The sequence below is a fragment of the Lissotriton helveticus genome, chromosome 2_1 (assembly GCF_964261635.1).
Source record: "Lissotriton helveticus chromosome 2_1, aLisHel1.1, whole genome shotgun sequence".
NCBI lineage: Eukaryota > Metazoa > Chordata > Amphibia > Caudata > Salamandridae > Lissotriton > Lissotriton helveticus.
The window spans coordinates 1,405,888,652-1,405,906,597 of record NC_136059.1 but is presented as its reverse complement, the minus strand read 5'-3'; the positions used below and the strand labels follow the sequence as shown (position 1 = coordinate 1,405,906,597).

General features: G+C 41.6%; 1 protein-coding gene across 3 annotated transcripts in view; it reads left to right on the top strand.

The window, feature by feature from the left end:
- HOOK3 (hook microtubule tethering protein 3) overlaps positions 1 to 17,946 on the top strand; it is a 1,014,571-nt gene that overhangs the window by 987,148 nt on the left and 9,477 nt on the right. For 2 of the 3 annotated variants that reach the window (XM_078676339.1, XM_078676338.1), the window contains one exon: positions 3,333 to 3,469. In XM_078676339.1, the coding sequence (XP_078532465.1) occupies positions 3,333 to 3,469 (137 nt within the window). Of the gene's footprint in view, positions 1 to 3,332; positions 4,111 to 17,946 lie in introns of those variants that run through there. The other variant, XM_078676340.1, reaches the window with a different exon arrangement.

The window sequence follows — 17,946 nt, the reverse complement described above, 5'->3', positions numbered from 1 at the left end:
TGCTAATATTAAAATGTTCTTCTCGCGGACCCAGTCGTCCAAACTGTTCAGCAGTAAGTGCTCCATCAATTTTGAGGTGCTGTCCAAGAGAGAGATGGGTCTATAGTTCTGCGGTAGAGCTTTATCCCATTTTTTTTATAGATTCGGACTATTATAGTGCTACTCCAGGAAGCTGGGGTTCCCACCTTACATAGAGCGTTAAAGATGTTAGTCAACAGTGGGGCCCAAAGATCCCGATGCTCTAGTAAGAAATCTGTAGGGAACCCCATCTTGGGCCTAAGGCCTTGGCAGTACTACACTTGGCCAGCCCATATCTTACTTCGGCCAAATTAAATACCAGGTGCTCTGTAGATGCTAACCCCTTTGTCTGAGCCAGCCAAAGGTTTCTCCACTGCCCCAAAAATCTGCCCAAAATGAGCCTCCCAGGCATTCTCACTAACGTGGGTGTCCATTGCTGGCTCACAATCCTCTTTAAGGAAGGGAGCATTTATCACTTTCCAAAAGTCCCTGCTATTCTTGGTGATTGCGGATTGAGACGAGTTTTCCCATGCTTCCTCCCTCAGGCACTTTACCCTGGCTTCTTGAGCTGAGCTATACAGTTTGCGTAGCTCCTTAAGCTGGCCAGTCTCTCTCAATCAGATATGAAGATCATCATACTCCTGGTGTATCTTGTGCCGACGTGTGTTTCGATGCACACCCAGAAATGTTCTACACCTTTATCAGGGCTATCAGGAAAGATGATCCTCAGTTCAATGTAAAGTGGAGTACAAGGGGGGAAAACAAAATATCGCTATATAAGACACAGAGTAAAATAAACTGGTGTTTTACTCGGTATAATCTGAAACGTGGGCCCAAATAAATATAGGTACCCAACACCTAAGGACAGAATGCTCTGTTCCTTGATGGGTGGATGAACCTTCTCTAGTTTTGTATGTGACCCGGACTTCATGTCAGCCGACCTTGAAACAATCTACAGATTAACCCTGGGCGAAGTACTACGCTACGCTTGTGTAGTTTGCTCTTCTTCGCACTACACGAATTGCGCCTAGCACAGTGCAAACACACGTAGTGTAGCGGTCATTTTTGGCTTGCTCGCGGTCCTCAGCATCAAGTTGGCGACCACGAGCGAGCAAAATGACATCCCGGCGAGACTTTTTCCTCGTTCGCGATCAGCAACATCAAGTTGCCGATCGCGAGCGTGGAAAATAAACCTCCCGGCAAGATTCTCAATGATGAGAAACTACCAGTCCGCATTAAGAAAGCTACTCGAGCGGCAGAAAACGACCGCTTGCACTGTGCAAGATGCAGTTTGCACTGATTGCACAGTGCCGGATGCTTGTCCACACTGTGCAATCAGTGCGAACAGCATTTTGCACACTGCACTATGCAGTTCGTGTAGCATGCGTAGTGCGAAGTGCACTTCGCGTAGCTACATGTAGCGCTACTATGCGAACTACACCCAGGGTTACTACAGATATATGCTTGAGGTTATTCTCCATGAAGTTTTGGATTTACGCTGGACTCTCCCTTCGAATGTGACAGATCTCTAGTAGCTGCCTTTTACTGGAAAACGTTCATCCACCCATGAGCAGGTTTGGATGAGGAGTTTGAATGACAGTTGATAAGGGGACGAAGATTTCAACTGTTCGCTACATGTTGGGTTTTTTACTTTATTTTCTTGTGTATTTATTGAAATTGTTTATAGGCAATACCATAGGATTGTATGAACTATTTTTTATTAATTACCTACATAAAGAGGTGAGAGTACCTTGATCTTTGAAAGTATCCTGACACATGTGTCTTGGTCGTATTAGGGACTTGTGTATCCTAAAAGGGTGATATAACCCATAATAACATGGCTGTGGCAGGGTTTTGTTCTTTTGATGTCCTTACTTATTGTTACTCCAGGAGGATGACTAAGGTGAAAGGAGTCTCCACGAGGATAAAAAAAGATCTTCCCGGCAAGTCAAATTTTTCTAAAGGAGAAGTATGGTAGCATCGTTTTTTCGTCTCATCAGGCTCTCCAAAAAGAGGCCTTCTTTATAGTCTCTGCGCATCAAAGGAATTTTATCTATAAGTATAACTTATTCACTGAATTAGAATGTATGAATAATATCACCCATCAAGTCAACAAGCTGTTTCTGACAAGCATGAAGTTGTTTTTCAGGTACCTACGGCACAGGGATGCTACAAAGGTGTAGGGCTTTTGTGGTGTTTGATTGTCACTCAGAGAAATTTCTGGCAGATTTGTTTGCATAGAACTGTTTAGATGCAGGCTTTGTGAAGAGCCAGTAACCTTAAGTGTCTAGCGTGTACTTGATGTATATTTTTACAAGTGCTTACTGTCACCTGAAAATATAAAAATATACTGTTATTCTTTTGAACCCTTTGATGTCTGTAACTACATTTGGAATATTTGCAGTTGAGAAAATGTGTGAATAATAATTTTTTGTTGAACCTGTAATTGCATGGAAGTTATCTTAAATGTCACCTTTTGTAAACAACAGTAGTGCCCTCCCAAACCCTCTCAAGGTGATGCTGTGTGGGCAGTGGGAGGAGGGACGTTATCCCTCAACATTCCTTTCACAAGCGAGCCCAAACCAAGATGGCTGATCACCATTTGCACTTCTATGCTGTGTAAATGTGCAACCATTTAATGAGCAATAGGGGCATCAATATGACATCTGCTGACATGTTTCTATACTTTATATACTCATCGATGAGCAACATAAGGAAAATTCACTCGTATCACCTAGAGGAACGAAAGTTGAACATTAGCCAATTTTTTGCAAATTAGTAAGGGCGGTTGGCAGTGCCAGCAGAACCAATTGGTAGTTTCAGAGGGCTCTTACATTACCTTGGTGCTACCATTAGATCGAGGAGAGAGGGACGCCTGGAAATTGAAATAGACAGCTCAGTAGTCCTTAGGGTGAATGTTACAACTACTACAGTGCTTACAAGCAATGCTTCTCAACCTCTGTTTGATTAAGGCCATTCGCTTTCAGCTGAAAGAACTGTGTTTATAGTAATAAAACAGTTGTAAAATATATTTCGCTATGGTAATACAAAGAAGAACTTACATACATATTATGGAGTTGCATCCTTACTGCCTCTGCATCCGGTTTTTGCACGTATCAAGTTTATTCAAGTGTGATGTTTGTTTTTAGCCAGGGTAATGGCTTATGGAGGACCAAGCCTAGTCTTACTTTCTTCTTCCAGTTGTGATTATGATAACTGCTTATAGTGAATTTATATTATCTTCCAATGTATTTAGGGATGCAGTATTGTTTGCTATTTTAAGATCAATACCAATTGTTTTTTTCTTTCCACAGGGAATGACTCTACATAAAAAAGCTGCAGAAGATAGGCTTGCAAGTACGGGTTCCGGACAGTCCTTCCTGGCAAGACAGAGGCAAGCAACCAGTTCACGGAGATCTTATCCTGGTCACGTCCAGCCAGCTACAGCAAGGTAGAGGAGCCCTACCTTGGAGACACACCCACCATCTGTAACTCCACTTGTTCTTCGTTTGAACATAAGAGCATTTCAGGAAGCTCAACCAGCGTTATTTCCTTTTGAATTTAGTTTTTTCTACTACCACACAGTTATGGGCAATTTCAGGAAAGATTTTTTCTGAAATATCCCTTATTGTCTTGCTAATGTTTCAAGGATCCTTATTAATACATTTTGTAGTCCGTTCCTCGGTGTCAATTTTAATGTGCCAAAATAGTGTACACCACAAATTGGAGCTTTAATGATAAATTTTACTTTGCTTTTTTTAAACCCTGTGATGTCTGACCTGAAGTAGGCTTTTCTGTAAGCATACTCCTGTGTTAGACAATTATCTTTAACTTTATACATGTGCTTATCGATTGACATGCTTGACAATACTATTTTCAAAGGGAAGTTCTCTCCTCTCTATGTATCGCATTTATAGGACAACAAAGCTTTGAGCATCAATTTTTTTGAGTCTTCAATGTCGTGAATCCATACTTATTGATCAGACTTAACTAAATGCTGCAACATGCCTGCCATTTAAAACTCCTATACTTTGAGGTACTGTAATGGTCACCTCTGGCCAGTGGCAATACAATTAAATATTTAAAGTTGCAGCTCGTGTGTTTTGTTTAAGTAACAATTTCTCATCTTTCAGCTACTTACCTAAGAAAAGACTCTTCACTACGAATTTCCGAATTGATATATTCTTTTTTTATTGTAACTCCATATCGAGCACATGTTTGTATACCTCTAATATGTAACCATCGTTTATAGTGTTAGGCATTGTATTGGAGGCCTGGTTGTTGTAGCACTAGTCCGCTCCAACAAGTATCCTGAAGTGGCACTCCTATCTAGGTAGTTACACGTGAAACTTGCAGAGGAAGTTAGAGTGCCTGCCTCTGCCAGCATCATTCTCTGCTACAAGGAAACACATGGAATATGCAATAACCACCTCTTCCACCCTAGGCTCTTACATTTCTCTGCAGTCATCACACCGTCCAGCTTCAGTAAAGAGGCAACCGAATGCAATATCTACAAGTAAGGAGATGGCGCTCGGGGGTCGGTAGGCTCAGCAACATAAGGTGTATGTTTATGGAAAGGATGGCGAAGGCAGGCAAAAGAGAACACGAAAACTTGAAAATGAAGCCGTAAGGATGTCCTATATCAATTTACTGCCGTGTACAGCGTGAGTTTGCTCACAGCTTGTGCACAAACGTAGCACTTTTGTACAACCAACGCGCTTTCTTAAGCAAGCTGTGCCGCATTAAAAATAGTGTGAAAACGTGTGATCTGTTTTCTGAGTCGCGAGTCCTTTTATGTGGTCGGTTTTTAATTCTATAGTCCCTCCTTGTGTTGCAGTTGTGGAATGTGCTGCTTGGAAATGTATAGTCGATCCAAGCCACTGGAAATGATTCTGGTGGCAGCTCGTGCTAATGGGGGTGGTATTTAATTGTCATTCCGGGCGAACTGTTCTGTTCCCATGAGAAGCAGGGTCGGTTCTGATTTGCTTAAGACAGCCTTTGTCTGGAGTGGCATGGTGGACGAAAACCAATAGGCTGCAATGCGGCCCCAAGTGCTTGCAAGTGGCTGAGATTATAGCAAGCATTCCATTAATCACCGTGTTGTTGCAGCTCTTCCCCATAACCAGACTGCATGGCCAACTGATCTTCATAGTTTTATGTACTTTTCTAAAATGCCTGGAGTTAAGTATTCTTTATCAAAACGCACAAGAACCTTTTCCAAGTGAACACGAAAAGCAGTGTTTATTGATGAACATTGATTGAAACCGTGGCATATTTAACCATCTGCTTTTTCCATTTTAAAATGACCAATTTCATCTGAAATCGTCTGCAGGGCTTGTAGGAATTGTAATGTCAAAGGAGTTATGGGCAATGTTTCTTTCAAGTATGTTTTAGGAAAATATGAATGTGTGTGTCCAAGTGCCTAAAGCACTATGTAATTAACACACGTATTTAGTAAACAGCTGTATTAGTCTAGTCAAATAATGATCAAAATCCTATTTTCAAAAATGAATGGAACACGTAGATGATGTATCCATACTTCATATCACTTGTGCTAGGCTTATACATAAAGGTATTTACTTTAATCTGTTTTAAATAGAAGGCAAACGACCTGTGCTCCTTCAAATATATCTTTTTGTTTTACAGACTCAAAGTAGCTCGCTGTAAAAACAATTAGTTTGATCCACATAAATATCTCGTTTAAGCCATTAACTATGTGTGACCAATTTACCACCACAGGACATCATTTTCTGGGCTTGAGTAATGTAGAAAGTAGCACATTTAGCTTGTGACACTAGTTCAAAGCGTGCCCAATATATGTGCGTAGGCAGGTCCGATTGACTCAGGAGTGAAAGCGTCCTGCCAAAAGAAAGTTAGTCTTACTGTGAAACAAGCCTGATCTCTTTCAGCTCAGAATGGTGCACACAATATCTTTTTTAGTTATTTATGCTTGCCTTTTTAACAACTTTAAAACACTTAAAAGCATGACCTGTACTTTGAAATGAGACAATATTCCTTCATGTGTGGTCTTCAGACATATAGCAATGTGAGATTGTTATTTCACTTTTATGATCTGTTCTGCTGCCTCTTGTGTGACGAGGATCTTGGTGGTTCTAGCCATACTGTAGCTGAGTTTTAGAAGTAGATTTTGATTCTACTGTTGAAAAGAGTAAATGCCCCAGGTGGTTTTGGAAGTGGTTTATGAGGCAATCAAAAACATTAGCAATTCGAATTTCAAAAAGACCTACACCCTGAAGTTTTGTTTTAATTAGACTGAGTGCGCAATTACATACTACATTCCAGCATCTTTTATTTTACCACATTGAGCAGCTAAAGCTCCTAGTTTTGAAAATGACGTGATACTACAGAATTTTAACTTAGTCTGCCGGATAAATGAGCTATAGGTACAGAGGGCTTGACTGAATTTAAGGTCCAGTTGTAACTTCCTCTAATTTTGCATATTTATCGGTTGCTAAATCCCAACCTAGACTTTGGATAGTTGAGGTAGAAGTTGGCCAAGGTTCCTTCTGTAAACATTTATGCTAAGTACTTCAGTGTCAGATACTCGAACATATCTTGAGCTCCTCAAAAAAAATCAACTAGCACTCCGATTGAAGGCTCTATTTTACCCACAGAGGCCTGAAATTATATTTTTGTACAGTACACATTACATTATATGGCTAGTTAACCTCAGAGAAACCTTTATTCAGTCAGTGCAACTTTTAGATTGCAAAAATTAAAATTTCCTTTTAAAGCACAGTTTAGAAGACTGCTCAGTGGCCAAGCAATGCCTGTGAAACCGCCTTACCTAAACTTACTAGTTTAATGTTTGGTTTTTAAAAACAAATTCTAAACATTGCTTTTTGAAGGATTCCTCTATTTGTGCAGTACTTCAGATTATCACTTGATTTCGTTTTCTTTCTTCAGATTAGTGTGAACAGATTTGTGTGGTATTACAGTGACTTAAAATGAATAGATAGTTCCCAACAAGAATGCATGCATGTTTTTAATGGTATGCAAAACGTCTACACCAGTCATCATTTTCAAAACGAAGCATTTTTAAAACAATTGCTATAATGGATTAGTAATAGTTTATTTAATTGGGAAGCTATACTAATTTATTTCTGTGGTTTTGATTAATGGTTGGTGACTGCTTAGAAAGTATTGCATTTAACAGAATGATATTTTCCTAAAAGTTTTCAAAACAGAAAGATGTGCATAATTCTAAAATGTGTTTATCTACTCTTTACAAGCAATAATAAAACTTGAAAAAGGCACAGAATTACATCTTTCTTTCATATAATTGTTGTTAAATGTTATGACCCTTTGAAAAGTCAGTTGAGAAGTAAGAATCACTTTAAAAGGTAGCTGATTCCACCTTGCAAGCTGTTGTCCCATACTCCTATTGATCTTGTTTACTTTAATAATCTGAGGTTGACCTGATAAATTGTAAAAACTCGTTGGTAGGCGTGTCAGTAGTTTACATTTCTTAACTTTGACATCTCTTTGACTTTGCAGCTTTTAAACCGAAACCTGGTGACAGCAACCCCTTTTCCATGAATTCTATTTTGTAAATATTTTTTAGGGAGTGATTTTGCAGATAAATCCCAGAGAGTGCTATGTATGTAGATAGTGTGCATTTGTCATACTGAGCTTCAAACAGCAGTCTGATTTATTTTCTTAATGTTTTAGAGAACATTTATAAACCGGATTGACTAAGCCAATAGGTATGGCTTTCTCAAGCCTGACTGTTTTAATTTCTTTAACATATACATTAAGGACTAGACATTTTCAAAGTAATCAAAAGTTTGTTTTTTTAATGCTGCCGCTAAGATGGCATGCATATGTTTGCAAAAATAGGTGACCAATCGCAAAAATAAAAAATACATAAGTTAAAGCCGAAATTAGAGCAGAGAGTGACCTACCGGCCCAGGGACTGATGTGAACTGCCTATTAGTGCACATGGGCAGAAGCAGCATATAGTTACTCTCAGTGAAAAGCACCCATGGCAGAAGTGAACTGACCCAACCCACTAATCTCTGTTGTATGCTGTAGTGAGTGGAAGCAAAATGTGAATGACACCAGAACAGACCAGTTGATGAAAAGGGCCGATCAAAAGCCCATGTGTGTGTGTGTGTACGTCTGTGTAAATATTTATACATATGTACTTTATTGTGAATTTTGGGAGAACATAAGGCTGGTGAAATGGCTGTAGCTAATTTTAAGCCCATGTTACAAATGTTATAAATGTCTTTCAATGGATGCCACCGTGGTTGTGAATATAATTCTGGATACATTGTTATAAATCAAATTTGAATTCCATTAGCACTGTCTAGAAGTATGACACACATAACCTACTCGGTCTATAGCAAATTGTGTATTGCAGCAATTATGGTTTTGTCATCTATGTTTTTGAAGAGCAAATAACAGTATAGCACTTAATTAATTTAAATACATATTGTAATTGGAGAAGAGGTGTAGTTGATTCTAAATAGCAAGCTATAGATATCAGTTTTATAGCGATTTTTTGGAGATAGAAAAATGTATTGTTATTTTTCATCAAATATTTAAGAACGCATTTGTTTATCCAATCCTATAATGAAGTCTGCCAATTAAAAAATATAACAATAGCAAACAAAATAAGTAAAGTTGCTTTTCCACAACTCTCATCCATAAGAGATAGTATAGTTAATGTAACAATGTTAAATTGGATTTCGTACGTTTCATTATGAGAAACTCAATTTAGGAGCAGAAGGAAATCACTCAAGGTTTTGCTGAATCGAAGATGGTAGCCTTGTTATTTCAGTCTTTCACTTGATGAATGTGTGCTCTTGCTTACACCTTGCCTGAACCTTGCCTAACGACCCTCAATAGGCCTGATCATTTGCAGACGTCACAGGCTATCACTGACTCTATATGGTACTGAAAGATGTTGTGTATCTAGCTTGCTTAGGCTGCCGAAATTGAAGTGATTTTCCAGATCCTGCAGTTGAGAGCACTCTCATCCTCTCTCCTGGGGTAGTTCTCGGAGGCATCTCAACCATGACCACATTTCCTTACCCACATATAAAAGGCTCAAGATATTCACAGATATAAAGAAGTTGTCTTACCTCAGAGGACATTCCCTCTTGAGTTTTTCTTCTAACAGGGCTTCTGCTTAAAAGATAGAGGCCTTTCAAACCTACTTTTGCTATTTTGGCAAACTACCCTTTGCAGCATGCTTTGGTGCGTCTGATCGAGCCATGGCTCTGGCTAATGTCACTATAAAGCTGTTGAAAGTGTTTCTCTTTCACCAATTACAGTCCGTCAGCCTAGGCTTCCACTGTGGTGTCGGCCCTGTCACCTTTAGTCGCATCAGATCCAACTCTGACAAGATCCTTTACGGAACAAACACAAATCATTCTCAAAATAGATAAACAGAAGGATGTCTCCTCACATGCAGAAATAATAATAAAATGTTATCGAAATGAGGGCAGTCCCTCCTCAGACCAGTTTGCTGCATGTAAGTCAGTCAATTGCTTTTAAAATGGTGGTTTCTCTTCGCCAGACGGCGATCCTAACGACATCATGCACTTATGTGATACCACTAACATTTCTACACTTCCGGTCTTTTCGGTGGGGTTAAAGGAGGCAGTGGACTTTGCATTACTGCAATCTGAAGGATGTTATTGTGATCCCCAGCTTCACATTTTGCAGTGATTGATAAGTCAGTCAAACACACGTCTTGGGTTTCCTTTCAGACCACTTCCTTATTAAAAGGTGATAGTGAATTGCGCATGTGTCGAGGAATAAGGGTGCTAGTCTGGTCAACTTATCAATAAGTAAGCGCTTTCCCTAGATGAAATCCATTGATTATAGGACAGTCACGGAATTGAGAGCTATGCACAATGTTCAAGTAAAGATTTTAAAAGACAACACTACTGCGATGTTTTATCTGAACAAGCAGGGCAGTGTGAACCCTCCTCAGCTGGGCTTTACGAATGTGGGAGTGGGCCATATACAGGAAAATAGGGCGGCCCACAGCTCGTCTCCCCTGGAAGAAGAATCTTGTGGCTGACATTGTGAGCAAGTTGTCTTCCATTAGTCACAAGTGGAAACTTGAAAGAGGATATTTTCATTTCTGGTAAAAAGAGTCAGTAAGTTGCAGGCTCTGTCTTTAACTTTTTATGCATTTCTCTAAGCATGGGGTTACATTAAGGTGAAATTATTTTCTCTTAGTTTGGTCACTTTCACATCGTTGATGTTACTCTTGCCTTCGTTTTTCATTTTCCTCATTCTTCAAAAATTGAGGAGCAGCTGTCCAGAATAGATTTGATAAGACATCTTTCACTATATTAACAGAATTAGCTTATTCCATTGTGTTGACAAACTGTTCAGTGATTATTAAGACAGTAAGCCGGTGAAGATTGTACATAAACATATTATCTCTTGGTTGAGAAATGTAAACGTCAGACGTTCTTAATAGTGGGCAAGACTCTGCATCAGTGTTTTGACGTTCAACGCCTACTCTCCCAAATGGTTAGCAGCAACGTAGCCTATTTTAGAATGGGTACCGGTCTAGAATATTTGCGATGGGGCCACTTAGTTCTTTGTGCAGTTTTTTGACAAATTAATATTGCTTGGACATGGACAGGAGAGGGGAGTATTGCTTCAGTGTTGCTAATCCCTATCCTTTTTATTGCGACATCTTGTGTATCCTCGACCCACGCCCAGAAAGGATGCTTTGAGAGTGGTTCATGTCAGGAATCTATGATAGCAGCCATCCAGTAATAGAGCAAGCCACTTATCTTCAGTAATGTTCTTTCTCATAGATAATATTTAAGCTCCAGTAGGTTTCTTTCAGACCTCCAGTCTACCATTTGGATGATAGTTGCTTACTAGATGTGATTCACTTTCTGCAAGAAATGCTGTTTTTTTAATTGTCTGTGTGTCAGCTTTGATATGGGTGCAGAAATCCTGTCTGGAACCAACAATGGCTTTATATAGTCCATCAGTGACACCACCTGGTGCTGGTGATAGGGATGACAGCTGAACATTTCCAGTTCATACTTGTGCCTATGGAAGGTTTGCATAACTAATCTGAGGGAGCTGAAGCATCCATCGATCTCCGGTTTCATATACACACACTTTAAATCAGATTCAGTATAGATTTCGTATCGTATCGTAGTATATTTGTAGAGCGCAGACCTTTCACCCCAAGGGCATCCTGGCGCTTCGAACGATGAACCAACAATTTCAGCGACTTAGCCTGTCCTGGGAAAAAGGTAGATTTTTAACGCCTTCCTAAAGGCTAAGAGATCCTCAAGACTCCTTAGAGATATCGGCAGGGAGTTCCAGAGTTTGGCCGCCGCTACTCTGAAAGATCGGCCGCACATCCTCACTCTCTGGAAACGCGGTACTACGAGTAACCTGGATGAGGAGGAGCGTAAGGCTCGAGGTGGAAGATACCAGGCGAACATTTTCCGCAAAGAGACCGGGCCCAGGCCATGGATAGCCCTGAACACAATGCAAGCTGCTTTGTAGCAAACGCGTAGATGGACCGGCAGCCAGTGGAGTTCCTGTAGCGCTGCCGTGGATGAGCTATATTAAGGGCGGGAGAGGGCGAGTTTGGCAGCCATGTTTTGCACCCTTTGTAGCTTGCCCAGTAGTGTTATCGGGGCCTCCAGAAGTAGTGCGTTACAATAGTCGAGTCGACTTAAGATGGTACTCCGCCCTACTTCGGGTCTGGCTTGCTCAGGGAGGAAGGGCAGAACTTTGCGCAGCATGCGGAGCAGCATCATGCACGTTGAGGTGGTCTTATTTACGTGCAGATCTAGCTGCAAGTTGGGCCCGAAACTGACACCCAAGTTGCGCGCCGATTGTGCAGCTGACACCGTCTCTGAGAATGACGAAGGCCAGAAGTCGTCTGGGAGATCCCGGGGAACTCGGTCGTTGGAACAGTATAGGACCTCTGTCTTAGTCCCATTAAACTGCAGCGAGTTCAATCGGAGCCATTCCGCTGTAGCCTGCATGCATCGGTGGAAGGTTTCCAATGGGACTGCGTCCTGTCCCTCCAGTGAAAAGACCAGCTGGGTGTCGTCCGCATAATTAAATGCGGAGATCCCAAATGATTTAATAAGCTGGACCAGAGGGCGGAGGTAAATATTAAAGAGTATGGGGCTGATGGCTGAGCCCTGGGGTACTCCTTGTCCTACTCTCCGCTCCTCTGAGCTGAAGGGAGGGAGCGATACCCGTTGCTGACGGTTGTCCAGATAAGAAATCAGCCAATCCCTGGCCTTATCTTTAACCCCGCACTCTTCCAGCCTCATGATCAAGGTAGGATGGCTGACCGTGTCGAACGCGGCCGACATGTCGAGCAGCACCAGAAAGGCTGCCCGACCACTGTCGACTCGCGCCCGCAGATTGTCTAACACGGTCACTAACGTGGATTCCGTCCCATGAGCTGGGCGAAAACCGAGCCAGGTGTTACCTTCTAAGAAGCCGGACAGAGTGCGGGTGACCAGTTTTTCCATGATTTTAACTGGACAAGGAAGCAGGGAAATTGGCCGATAGTTGGAGAGACAAGCGGGGTCAAGCGTGGATTTTTTTAGGAGCGGAGATACCACTGCCTTCTTCCAGCAGTCCGGTACAGTCCCTGTTTCAAACGACTGGCAGCAAATGGAGTGCAAAGGCTGAAAAAGTTCCTCCTGAAACACCCTCCAAAGTTTTGGAGGGAGAGGGTCAAGAGGCGAGCCAGATGAGATCGTAAGAGCCAGGCTGCCAAACTCCTCCAGGGAGGGGAGGGGAAAGCTGTGCAGCTGGGGTCGACTGGACTCTATCGCCGGAGCTCCCAAGCTGAGTGCGTGGTCCTCTGGTCGGGGTCGACTGGAAGGCGTGGCCGGAGCTTCCAAACAGAGGTAAGAAACCCTCTGCAGGGGTTGACTGGCCGTCGCCTCTGGAGCTCCCAAACCAGTGGTAAGATTGACTGGATCCTGCAAACCCTCCAGAATTTTGCAGATTTTCTCCTCGAAAGCATCAGCAAGCGAATCACATAGAGCTTGCGATGTGGGGACGGTGTTGGCCGCACACATAGGGTGGGCGAGGTCCCTGACGATATTAAAGAAGGCCTGTGCCTTGTTTGGGGCCTGGTTCAAGGTGGATTCAAGATAAGCCGCTTTAGCTATCTTGATCTGTGCCTTATATTTTTGTAAAGCGGACCGGAACACAGTTTTCTCCGAGTCTAAATACTGTTTCCTCCACGCTCTTTCTGCGCGTTTACAGCCAAGTTTAAGCTGGCGTAGTTCGCTCGTATACCAAGGGCTAGCTCGATTCACCCTCCCTCGTGACTTCCGGGGGGGTGCCAACTTATCCAACGAGCTCGAGATAGACTGGCTAAAGAGAGTATAGCTCTCTTCAGCTGAACTGCCAAGCTTAAAGTCCTTCCCTAAGATATTCGGTAGTGGAGAGATGTTGAGTATTCGGGACCAAGGTCTCCCTAACTTGGCTTGGGATAGTCCAGCCTCCCGCAAGGTGTAGTTCTCTAAGCAAAGAGAGAACGTAATCAGGAAGTGGTCTGTCCAAAACTGGCACTTAATCTCATCTATTAATACCCATTGTGGATCCGCAAATATTAAGTCCAGGATATGACCCTTCTGATGGTTGGTGGCATTCACCAGCTGTTCCAGGCTGATGTCTTTGCAGGCTTGGCTAAGGGAGGAAAATGCATTGTCCAGTGAGCCGCCTGCCCACAGGTTAAAATCTCCAAGAATCAGTAACTTGGAGTGGGAGCTGGAGAGCTCGTAGATCAGGTCAATAAGGAGCGATATTGAAGAGGCCGGTCCTGGAGGACGATAGCACAGGACGCCCGAGCAAAGTGTCAGCTCCTGCTTTTTGACCGAGAATCCCATCAATTCGAATCCTGGCACCTCTCGAATCTTCAGCTGGGAAAGGGTCAGCGAGTCTTTATGAATGAACACGATACCCCCTCCTCGATTGAGTGTGCGCGGGGTATGACTAATTTTATAGCCTGAGGGGCAGGCTAGGCCCAGTTCAACCTCACAGTCTTCCCGAGTCCAAGTTTCTGTGAGGAAAAGGACATCGAGTTTTTCTGAATCAATGAGGAAGGCAATTTCCGTGTGGTGCTTGCAAAGGGATCTAACGTTAAGCAACCCACAGGAAATTTGCCTAGTAGTTGAAGCAGAGGCACTGGCTGGTTGCCTTACCGGGTTCTGACTGGGTCTGAGTCTAAGTAGCTCAGCCCGAGAGTAGGCTATACGGAGTAAGCCAGAGGGGCCAGAGGTAGCGGCCCTAAGCGCGTCCGTTGCGCGAACGGGCGCAAACGGGCTTACCTCTGGCGCATCTCCGGCGCGCCTACGACGCGCCTATGACGCGTCCGCTGCGCGCGAGCGCTGCGCGTCTGTCTGTCCATCCTAAATACTATTACGCTGAGCGGAGGACCGCCTACTAGCCTCTTGCCTTACGCAAGATGGCCGCGGAGTGCCTCGCCTCACTACCCAACCCAAGATGTCGGACCCGACTAAATCTATCTGATCCCCGCCGAGTGCGAGGAAGTGAGCTGTTATAGTGCCGGTATGCCTCACAAATTTCCCCGGCCTACGGACGCCGACAAGAGTGGTAAAAGGGAAATTCCGGCCAAGAGGGTGAGCGCCGACAAGGTGAGCGCAATGTCAGAGCGCCGCGGGATTTAAAATACAAAATGACGCTTTAAAATTGCAGCAGGGTAAAAGCGCGGCAGCTGAATGCGCTGGAAGCAAGTTCTGACTAACCTTGCCTCAAAGTTTCTTTAATAGCACCCCAGAGTGCGGAGGACCGCCTACTAGCCTCTTGCCTTACGCCAGATGGCCGCGGAGTGCCTCGCCTCACTACCCAACCCAAGATGTCGGACCCGACTAAATTTCTTTGGTTATACGTGTTGCTCTTCGCCAGAATTATTTTTTGCTGGGCGAGGGAGAAGTTGCATAGAAAGTGGTCTTCGTACACCCATTTTTTCATTCAGTGCTGGTCTTAATTAGGGAAATGTATTCTGTTGAGGGCAACGTCTTGACGCAGTTGCTACACGTCATGAGCAAATTGTCTTTGCTTCCTTGTTGTTTTTTTATTGAGTCTAATTTAACAAGTAGTTTCTCTTATGGTGGTTGTTTAATGTGTTTAAGATTTATTTCCATTTAATGTCAAGGATATTATCCAAATAGGCTTAGCCATAACCTGTTTTCTTGTAGGTTCCTTTTTTGGGCATGCTAGTGTGCAGAGATGTACCCATTTCTTTGTCTGTCATGTAATCACAGTACTTTAAAATGTTGTATTCCAACTGTCATATATTTTACATGCTATTTTACTGGTAGTATGCCTTTTCTAGCATATAAGACTGCTTACAGCCGTGATATTGCTTTTTACAAGAATCGTACACTTTTTACGAACAAGTTGTTGGTCGATCTGCCGTATTTGTTGACTTTTTTTAAGCATATTTCTTCGATATTCTGCTGATTTTGAGAACAATCGTTCCATTTTGTGAACTGTCTGTAAACTCTGAATCCTATAGTAACATCAAAGTAGGGAAGCAACTGCAGTTTGACTGTTCCTTTTAGCAGCTAATATGCAATGCAAAAGCTTGCATTATCTAGTTTGTGTAAGAAGAAAAAACTTTTATTTTTGTCGCTTTGTTTTACATTGCAATTCTTAAATTCTGTATATTATATCTTACCCACTTAGGCACAGAGTTTTAGTGTAGCTTGATCGCGGATGCTTTAGGTTTGTGGCGATATGCAATAATGGCACTATGGGGATTAGACTGAACAAAAACAGGGCTTTCGAAACCTACCAGGTAGATTTCGAAAGCCCCGTTTTTTTGTTTAGACAACTTAAGTCTTAGCTGAGTTTCACTTCATGCAGCATGAAAAGGTAAGTTTTTTAGTTGAACCTGTAGTCCTAACTGACTTGAACTAAGGGACAGTGGGCCAGAGGTACGAAAACATTTAGCTTTTCTTAACAGACCGAATCTCTATTTAGGGCCATTAAAAAATGTGAAATGGCCTTTCCATATACCCAGTAGAAATTAAATTTTGTGATACCCAAATAGGAAATCACAAAAAGGGATTTCCTACTTGCCTTCGCAAAAGCACATGTACAAAGTATTTCCTAAATGCAAAATAGTCTTTTAGGAAATGCAATTACGATGGTAAACATGTGCAATTAAAAAAAAAAGCACTCCAAAATGTTTTTTTAAGTGGTATAAAGCGCACACATGTCCGTAGGGCATTTGTGCACTTTATAGTTGCATAACTTTTTGGGGGGTGCATCAATTGGGGGCTTATGTTGATCGTTCCACCACACTTTAGTTTCCTAATTGGCGAGTTCCTATTAGGAAATCGTAAATTAGGAAATGCAAAACCATTTATCTCTGAGCCTTTGAGCTCATAGGAACAAATGCTTTGGTATTTCCTAATATCAACTCCTACTCTGTAGGAATCGCTATTAGGAAATCACTATTTTATACATTCCATTTTGCATTTCCTATATAGCTATTTCTTAGGATTCGCTATTTAGGAAATGCAAAATTTTAATTTTGTGCATCTGGCCCAGTGTGAGCAAGCCTGCTGTTAGATTTCTATCTCACTCACTTTACATCTAGCACTTATTATGAGAAATAAAACTCTAAATCCCAGTGCCTAGAAGTAATTTAGTCTGAAGTGTGTCTTTTATAAAACTTACACTTGGCTAGTTATGTTCTTCACTTTTGTTAAACTGTAATTTGGAAAGTGTCTTGTTTCATACATGGCACTGGCAACATGCCCATCCATATTAAATCAGTTGAAAATATACTATATATGTTTTACTGTAGTCAGATCGCATAATGACAACTCCACCACTCTTATTTTGTGGTCTCTCACTTTATGTTCCCCATTCGGGAACATCAAGTAAAATGCTTTTTAAGGAGTTAAATGAGTAATTCACATTCCTAGTAAAGTAAGTAAAAATATTCTTACATTTAAAAAAATTCAATTAATCACAAAACTTTATTTTGCATTCATTCAAATGCATACAAGTACATAAAACAGTAGGAAGAAAATAATTTGATGCAAGTTTATAAAACTTTATAAATAAATAAATACATAGATCATAATGTATTTTTTGTTGCTGAATTAAAACGATTGAAAACCATAACTTTTAACTCTGTATCTATACAATATTTAAGTATCCCTCGCATTGCCCCCCTGTGATTCATCATATTATTCATCAATATAAAAACTCCTCTCTAGACTTCACGGTCAGCCTTGCTACGCTTCGCCCCAGGGGTTGACATCTGGCAGTGTTTTTGCCCTCCTAGCCTGTACTTTTATGTGCCTGCCAGTTAACAAAATATAATAATAATTTGAAAAAAATATATATACATATTTTCCTTTTTGATATCTAAACCTAAAACACATACCATGCCAGCCCTTCTGATTCAGGCGGGATACTACCAATTTCCGGGCTAGTCTCCCAATTCCTGCATGCAGAAACTGGAGTAGGATTGCTGAATCATGATCTGCTGGAAAAAAGGCAACTTAAACTTGGAAATGTATATCGTGAGCAAGAACGATTTGCCTTTAGTTCTTGGAGGGCAAGATTAGAGGGTGCGACAAGCCTTAACATTGAACTTTTGACGATTTTACATATTGCATTCAAGATAAAAGGTTAGAGCTCTGTTTTTGTTTGTGATATGTTAATAAACTGCCAAAAATTAAATGCTCGTTTTCTGTCACTGTTCATGCCAATAGACTGATCCAAACAGATTGCCTCTACTCCGTGTCAATGGTAAAAATACATTCTCCCGATTTTTATTTATTTTTGATTTTCCACCTGCTCTAAAATGTTGGAATGTTTGAAAAAAGCAAACAAATAAAATCAATTAGGATGTGGTTGCTAGCTGTCAAAATTGTCAATGATTAT